The sequence below is a fragment of the Morus notabilis genome, unplaced genomic scaffold (assembly GCF_000414095.1).
Source record: "Morus notabilis unplaced genomic scaffold, ASM41409v2 Scaffold73, whole genome shotgun sequence".
NCBI lineage: Eukaryota > Viridiplantae > Streptophyta > Magnoliopsida > Rosales > Moraceae > Morus > Morus notabilis.
In genome coordinates, this window is record NW_010358777.1 from 498,184 (window position 1) to 507,147 (window position 8,964).

The window sequence follows — 8,964 nt, forward strand, 5'->3', positions numbered from 1 at the left end:
GCAGTTACGTGGAAGGGGAGGCAATTTTTGAAACGTTCGAGAAGTTGGCCTCTTTAGCATCCAAAAACTTAGGGGGCGTTTGTTTCCTATATTCATCCCCGATTCTGAATCATGATTCATGGTTTTCTACAGTGTTTTCTCTTATAAAAAATACACGCAAAACGAGAATGATTTTGAATCATGATTCTAAATACATAAACCAAACGCCCTCTTAAACACCCAAAGATTTCCTGGAGCAACTTTACAGTGTTTTCTCTTATAAAAAATACACGCAAAACGAGAATGATTTTGAATCATGATTCTGAATACATAAACCAAACGCCCTCTTAAACACCCAAAGATTTCCTGGAGCAAGGTAAATTCCGTTTTTGGATTGCAAAAACAACTGAAACGAAGTCTAGCTCATAGGCCTTTTTTTGGGGCTTTTTCCCCTTAAAATCTGACTGAATTAGCAAGTTATTACCATAACTTTTAATCATGTTAAATCTTTCACTCCTAAATTTGATAAAGTTTTGTATAGTGCACCCTGACTGATGAATGATGTTGAAATTTGAAAGAAACACCATCATACATGTGACATGATGTGCTCAGATCATCTAAAATTTAATTCTATTTTTTCAAATGATCAGCTCACATAAGTGTACAATATAAGGGTGTTTTCGTTCAAATTTTAACAGTTAGCATCAAGTTAGGGACATTTTATCTTATTTTGTTGTCAAAATTAAAAGTTTAGAGAGTAACATAGAAATCGTATAAATTAAGTGTCGCAGACGTCCCAAATACCATGCTTTTCTTTTTCTCACTAATTTTTTCCCTTCTGAAGCATGAAATCAATTGTTGCGCACCAATTTTGCAACAACTTTTTTAAAACTAATAATGGGATAGAATCAGAGCAGCTTGAGAAAGGAGTGCGAAACTCGATAATTAAGATAATCAAGAAAAGAGAATTGAAGGTAATGAATGGAGAAGAAGAACAAGAAGAAGATTGCTTTGGGAGTGCTTTTATTTATAGCAGGCTCCTTTACACTATGTTTGGTACGAGGGAAAGATGGAGACAGATATAGGGGGTAAATCTATTGTTTGGTTTGAAGTAGGATCAAAGGAAAGAGGAGAAATGGAGGGAGAAAGTCTCCCTCTAGCCCTATTAATCTAATTCCCTCTATTAATAGAAAGATTCAACTAATCAACTCAAATTTAAATTAAAAAGACTACTTTACCCTTTAATAGACAAATAACTATCATTTAGCCTTTCAATTGCCCTTCACTCCTATCAAATAATATAAAAGAATAATATAATCTTATATGTCCTTCATACTCCCCATTCCTCCCATTCTCTCCATTTTTTGCTACTCTCCATCACTCCTACTAAGCGGAGCCTTATTTACATCAAAAAAGTAATTTGATCCAGTCTCTCCTCTTTACCTTTTCTTTTTACCAAAAACTAAAAACAAAAAGAAAACAAAAACTCAATTTTTTTTAGCTCCACAAAGGAAAAACAAAAACTCAATTTTAGGAATGAATAATTCAAAATTTCAAGAGTATACTACTTAATACTGCCTCTGCTTTGGAAACAACTACATACAACAATCACCTTTTAGTGTCCCTTGCAACTATTTTTCTAATGTTTTTTTAATATCCGTGTATAATTTCCCCATTCAGCTTATAGCATGTCATGAGTAATGCCAGTAATCAAATGCAGCCAAAATAAGTACCAATCTTTCCTATATTTTAATTTTAAGACGGCTATGACAAGCATACAAGGTCATACAGAGGGAGATAAACCCTGATGTATTGTTTGTATCATCACTTGCATAACATTTATAATATTTAAACTATTGACAAATGAAAGATGTTTTGGAATTGGGTATAAAAGAGTAACTGGGGCATTGAAAGGAAAAACAATAAACGGAAAATAAGAGTGTAAGTAGGCATGGCAATAATGCTTTCAAGCTTTTTTGGCCTGTTTTTCCTGTTAGCTCTCATAAAAACATTTCACAAACTATGGTGGATTCCCACTCGCATAGAATATTTTATGGCTTCTCAAGGAATTAGAGGACCTTCTTACAGATTCGTTCTGGGTAACGCTAAGGAAATACATAACATGTTGAAGGAAGCCATGAGCAAGCCTATGAGTTTGTCTGACGCTCACAACATATTTCATAAGGTTCAGCCTAATCAGGAGTATTGGGCCAATATGTATGGTAAGATGACTCTTTAATTTGAGTACTTGGCCGTGAACTTTTAATTTTAGTAAAATTATTCATTAAATTTAACAAGGCACAGATTATCCTCAAATCAGTTACGGTTATTAAAATTTAGACTGAAACGCCCTCGTACACGTTATATGAGCTCGTTTGAAAGAAGAGATTAAAATTCTAATGACATTTGGAACACATCATGTCACAGACATGAGGGCGTTTGCTTCCAAATTTTAAATATTACTTATCGATTTGTGGCAATCTACAATATTTGATCGGGGGTAACTTGTTTTAGAGTTTAAGGGGCAACTGATGACATTTGGAACACATCATGTCACAGACATGAGGGCGTTTGCTTCCAAATTTTAAATATTACTTATCGATTTGTGGCACTCTACAATATTTGATCGGGGGTAACTTGTTTTAGAGTTTAAGGGGCAACTTGCCAATACAATCATGGTTTTGATTATGGGTCCAATGAATTATGCTTTCACAGACAGAACAACTCTTTTATGAATGAGATATAATTTTTTCCTTGACAGGAAAAAATTATCTTCAATGGCTTGGTACACAACCTCAATTGGTCATAACGGAATTGGAGCTGATCAAAGAGGTACTCAACAACAAAAATAGAGTATATCTGAAATCTGGGGCCCAACGCTTTGTAAAGCAGCTATTTGGAGACGGGCTTGTGGTAACCGAGGGTGAAAAATGGGACAAATTGAGGAAACTGGCAAACCATTTCTTCCATGCAGAAAACTTAAAAGTAAGTTTCTTTTTAACTTTACTAGTGATTCAACGTGTATTATATTGGTATGTTCTTGAAAGCTAAACAATTTGTTGGTATTGTCTTATAGAGTATGGTTCCTGCAATGATATCTAGTGTTGAGATGATGCTGGAAAGGTGGAAAAACTATGAAGGCAAAGAGATCGAAGTGTTTGAAGAATTTAGGGTGTTGACTTCAGATGTGATTTCCAAAACGGCATTTGGGAGCAGTTACCTTGAAGGAAAGAAAATCTTTGATATGTTGAGGAGATTGACCTTTATAGTAACCATGAGTTTTTTCAAGATCAAGCTTCCCATCATCAGGTGATTGATCCATTTTAGATTATAGATTTTAAATTTTAAGGCCCACCAATAGGACGGTGTAATGGTTAGGACGTTTTTCCTCCTTTTCTCCCAGAATAAGTTCAAAGTTCGATACTCTATAGCCCCACTTTAATATCCTTACTCGGTCAACAGATTATGCGGTGTTGACGCTGGTCTTGTGGTGTGAGAGAAATTGAGTTCATCCTTCAAATAAAATTGGCGTGGATAAAGTTGACGGGAAATGAGATGACACCAATAGATCTCTTTTCTTTATTAGGGAAAAAATGTAGATTTTAACCACCAGTTTTAAGAACTCAATTAGTCATTTTTCCCCCTTTTTGCAGCAAGTTCACAAAAGATGAGATAGAATCTGATATGCTTGAGAGAGAAATCAGTAACTCCATAATGGTGATGGCCAAGAAAAGAGAAGATAAGGTAATGAGTGGAGAAGAAGGTAACTACGGACGTGATCTTCTTGGGGGGCTAATGAAGGCTCACCATGATGCCGATCGAAAGAAGCAGATTTCGATGGGGGATTTGATTACCGAGGTCAGGTCATTCTACTTTGCTGGACAGGAAACCACTAATAGCTTGCTTGCATGGACTGTGTTGCTTCTAGCAATCCATACAGATTGGCAAGAGGAAGCAAGAAAGGAGGCGGTCAACTCATTTGGTGAACATAATCCAACCTCAGATGGCATTTCAAGACTAAAAGTAGTAAGTCATCAGCAAAATTCTAAAGAGATACAATTTCACAAGTACATTTAATTAACATGTGAATTAATTCGGAATTTTTCCTTGATTGATACGTAGATTAGCCAGATAATTAACGAGTCTACAAGACTATATCCTCCCGTAGTTGCCTTTTCGAGGCACGTGGAAGAAGAAGTTAGACTAGGAAATCTCAATCTTCCTGCTAAAATGGGACTTATCATCTCCAATTTACCACTTCATCTTGACCCTCAGATATGGGGAGAAGATGTGCTTGAGTTTAAACCGGAGAGGTTCTCAGAAGGGGTTGTGAAAGCTACTAACAACAACCCGGCCGCGTATTTTTTACGATTTTTGAGTTTCTAAAGCCTCGTTCACTTCGCAGATTCGAGTTTTTAATTCGAGTTGAGATGTGACATTTTCTGAGAGCTTTTCACTGTAGCAGAAAAAGTTGATATGACATTTTTTTAGAGCTTTTTACTGTAGAAACTTAAAACTGAAAACTCGAATCGGTGAAATGAACGAGGCATAAATCTTGTTGGCTTTCTAGGGGTTGTTCTAAATTTTTTAATTGTATATTCCTAGCACAAGGCCAAACTAGAATAAGTAAATGATTATGATTGAATAAATAAGTGTGGGACAAGTATTAATAGACAATGAAGCGATAGCGTTTTAAGGAATACGAAATGGTGGTGCCATGTCACGCGAATAAAGCACAAGTTGAAGTCATAACAAAAGAAAAAAGAGCCTGAGGGATCAAACACAGAACTAAGAACAAAGAAGAATGAAGAAGAAACCGTAACAAGCGAATGGACAGTCCAGATTAGATGATTGACATAAAGGGATCAGATTAAAAGAATGTAACCGCACCCTAATGCCTATAAAAAGGGAGTACCAAGCATTTGTACGCTTTTGTCTGATTTGAGAATTACTAAGAATCAGACTTTGAGCCTTTATTCAATTCTCAAGTTCAATTAAGCAAAGTATATTGTTGTCTCTTGTTTGAGTACTTTTCACAAACATTATCTTCAGGAGTTTTCTCTTTCCTAGATATCTCTTTGTTGGATTCCGCTTAGTAGTATTGAGTTTATTTCTCCATCTTTGTTTCCCTCGTTGGGTATCTTTTGTAATTAAGGCCAATATTGATGCCGTTTTTCTTTTTGCTGTTGTTTGTTGAATTGGTGTTTTTATTTTAAAAAGAACGCAGTAAATAATAGATTTATAAAATTAAATTAATTAAATAGTAAAATTTAAAATTATTTGAAATTTAATAATTATTTATTGTGTAAATGTTTTATTTACGATTAGTATAAAAAAATTTTATTTCTATGTAATTTATTTTTACAATTGGTAAAAAAAAAAAATTCTATTTAAATAAAAAATTTTTATTATGTAAATTATTTTTTACCAATCGTAAATAAAATATTTATACGGTAAATTATTATTTACTTTAAAAAATTATAAAATATACTATTTTTTAAATTTAATTTCATAAATTTACTATTTACTACTGTTTCCCTTAATTTATTTAACTTCCTTTTATTTTTCACTTGACACATATGTTGGGGCTGTGCTCGGTGCCGTCGTGCCGGGCACTGCTCGGACAAAAATCAACCGAGCAACTTCTCTTTTCCGACCAACCTTGCAACCAGTGCCGAGTAGATCATGGCTACCTCAGTCTCTGTTCGGCTTCCTCTCCAGTCTCGCCTGAGATCTCGACAACATTGATACAAACGTGTGAGTGACTACCGAGCAACTCCACACTTGGGGGACTTCATACCCTGTGGACAGTGGAGCAATCGTAACCATTAAGTGGGTACAGTGCAAGAACCATTAATCAATGACACTTGAGGTAAGGATATATTTTCTACCCAATTCCTGCTACTCTATTTCAGTTCGGTTGACCTGAGTGTCCGTATGCCTTCGACTAGAGGGCGGATTAATATTATTTATCAACAAAAAAATTACAAGTTCTACTTTTAAAAAAAAGAAAAAGAAAAACCTTTCGAGACATATCTTTCAAAAAAAAGTTTCGGGGGACCTAATGCGCAAAGAAGCGTTAAAATATTGACGTTTTCTATGGCATTTATTACTTAATCACAGAAACGAGATGGGCACTTACGAGCTAACATATTAATAAGAGTTTGAGATCTCATGTGTCTAAAGTTTTAAAATGTGGATCTAAATATCAAAAATTGTAAAGTTTGGGCACCGTCCCGCAAAAATATTTTAGGTTTGTTTAATAAAGAAAAAAAAAACCTTTAGTTGTAATGTGTTTTATTTCTTCCAACATTACTTTTTCTTTTTCTCTCTCTTTTTTCTTTTACTAGTTGAGTCACCTGTTATACACGTAGAGAATAACTTTATAAGTTTAAAACATACTTTAAAGAATCATATAAAAAAAGAATTAAAGTTATATAAGAGTTTTTAACAAAAAGAAAATTTAAGTAGAGAGATATTTGAAAGAAATTTAATTAAAAGAAAGTGAGAAAAATAAAGTATTAAAGGTCAAAATAAACGCAAAAAAAAAAGGAAGCAAAAGAAAAGAAGTTATTTTAAATAAAAGAAAATGAACGGTTAAAGAATCTTGGGGGAAAAAGTAAAAAAAAAAAAAAGCAAAAGAAAAGAAACAAATAAAAAAGTTTAAAATTAAAGGAAAAGTTAAAAAATAAAAAATATTTAAAATTCTATAGGAGTTTTTGACAAAAAAAAATAAAATTGAGTACTGAAATGAATTATTTTAATTAAATGAAAGCATTTTAAAAAAAAAAGATATTGTAAAAAAATAAATTTTCAAAGGATATTAGGAAGAAAAAAAGACAATAGGCAAAAGAGAAGAAGAAAAAAATATAAATTTAAAAAAAAATGCGGCAAAGTGAGAAAAAGAGAATTAATGGCATGTTTACTTATCTGTAATCGGAGTGAACATGAATTGGAGTAGACATGATTCGGAGTGAACAGGAATCAGAGTAAGCTATTTACTTAGGTTCCCAGGATTCGGAGTCAAAATCAGTCTCAATCACATCCATGCGTTTACTTACACCCAGAAGTGGAATAAACTGTTATAAATTTACTTACCTACCCTTTTAGTAGATTTTTGTGTGTTGAACTTAAAAAATATAAAGAAATTGTATATTATGCTAACTATCTTAATATTAAGATAACTAATTAGTAATTAGATTTTTTTGATCACACCTAATTAATCATCTAAATTATTTTTTCTCAATAAATTTTGAAATAATTTAAAGAAAAAAATATATAATAATGATAAAATAAGAACACTTAAACCCCACGACTAAGAATTTTAAGGATGTATCCCTTCTTGAGTTGATCTGAAATGTTGTAGAATACACGTGACAAATCATGCTTCGTTGCCAAAATATTAGTGGCATCATATACTTGATCATCATCTAAGCCATCAATTTTTATCATTTCTTGATACAAGTTGGCTTGTAATCCAGCTAGATCCTTGTCAGCCGTGGAAAGCATATCAATAAGACCATCTAATTTGTTAGTAGAATTAAGGGTAAAATCGTAATTCATATTTACTATCAGGATTGGGAGTGCCAATCCAGCGGGGGTGGGGGAGTGCCAATTCCATTCCTCAATCCTAAATTGTTGTGAGACCCACACATTCTCACTCCCTTTCCAAGATAAAAATGGGTAAGTAAACATGAGGTTGATTCTGATTCTCAATTCTCATTCCTCACTCTTGGTAAGTAAACATGCCATTAAATAAAAAGAAGGGTAATTTGCACAAATGATCCCCAACTTTTTTAAAAGGTGACAGTTTGATCCCTAACTTTTTTTTTTGACAAAACGATCCCCAACCTCTTTAAAAAGGTGCAATCTGGTTATTTATATTAAATTTTTGACAGTGCAAGTCATGTGCACTACACATGATCTCATAATAAAGGGTATTTTAGTAAACTGAATAATTTATTTTTCAACAAAAATCAAAATAAAAAATCTAAAAAAGATCTAAAGAAGTCATCCCGGCAACATCCCTATCTCCGGTGACTCTCTATCTCTGGCGACATCCCTCTCTCTCTTCTTCCCCACGTGAAAATCTCTCTCCTCCGCGATTCTCTCTCTCCTCCATGACTCTCTATCCTCCGCGACCCCTGGCCACTCTCTCTCTCTCCTCCGTAATCCCCCGGACCTATCTCTTCCCTCGATTCTCTCTCCTTCGCAAACCAGATCCATGACCTACGAAACAAAAACATCTCTCATCTCTCAAGCTTGGCAGTGTGGGAGGTGAGAGGCCCGTCGGTGGGAAGATTTGCGCGGTTAGCGCCGGCGTTGGGGGAGATTCGTTGTGCTCCGGTTCCCCTCCGACAACTTTATGTGAGGAGCTCGAGTTTCGACAACTTTGTGTGCATTCCGGCGACTTTGCCACTGCAACTCGCGATCTTCATTGGCAACAGCTTGAGATCGACATGGTCGGCGTTTGTGATGGAGTTCGACCGACATTAACAGAGAGAGATAGAGAAGGTGAGAGGTGAGAGAGAGGTTGAGGGAAATGAAGAGATAACGGGGGAGAGAGAGAGAGAGAGAAGCGAGGGTTTGTTTTTTTGTAATTTGTTTATCTATCACTATTCCGGCAAGGTGCATTCCGGTATTTTTGTTACGAGAGTATTTAAGTCATTTTATTAAAAAAAAAAGGGTCACGTGACGTGTTCGGTTAAAAATTTAACGAAATTTAATAAAAATAATTAAACTATCACCTTTTAAAGAGGTTAGAGATCGTTTTGTTAAAAAAAAAGTTAAGGATTAAACTGTCACTTCTTAAAAATGTTAGAGATTAATTGTGCAAATTACCCTAAAAAGAAGAAGAACGAGGAAGCAAACACATGGCCTCCTTAAGAGTCAAGTCCACTTGACTGCTTTTATATATGTTGGATGTTAGATTGAATGTATAGATGATCATTAAAAGAATAAATTATAAAAGATCCATCGGCAAAA

The 8,964-nt window shown here is 34.3% G+C and overlaps 1 protein-coding gene across 1 annotated transcript; it reads left to right on the forward strand.

The window, feature by feature from the left end:
* The first annotated feature begins 1,918 nt into the window (after positions 1 to 1,918).
* LOC21409124 (cytochrome P450 CYP749A22) lies at positions 1,919 to 8,504 on the forward strand. The gene is made up of 6 exons (XM_010093317.2): positions 1,919 to 2,201; positions 2,741 to 2,964; positions 3,056 to 3,288; positions 3,633 to 4,005; positions 4,102 to 4,337; positions 8,249 to 8,504. Exons 1-6 carry the CDS (start codon positions 1,931 to 1,933, stop codon positions 8,502 to 8,504), a joined length of 1,593 nt encoding a protein of 530 aa, XP_010091619.2. The 5' UTR covers positions 1,919 to 1,930.
* The last annotated feature ends 460 nt before the right edge of the window (positions 8,505 to 8,964 follow it).

Coding starts and splice junctions, on each gene's coding strand:
- LOC21409124 (XM_010093317.2), top strand. CDS start 1,931: ATGGCAATAATGCTTTCAAGCTTTTTTGGCCTGTTTTTCCTGTTAGCT. Junction 3,289..3,632: donor ATCAAGCTTCCCATCATCAG/GTGATTGATCCA, acceptor CCCTTTTTGCAG/CAAGTTCACAAAAGATGAGA. Junction 4,338..8,248: donor ACTAACAACAACCCGGCCGC/GTATTTTTTACG, acceptor CAAGCTTGGCAG/TGTGGGAGGTGAGAGGCCCG.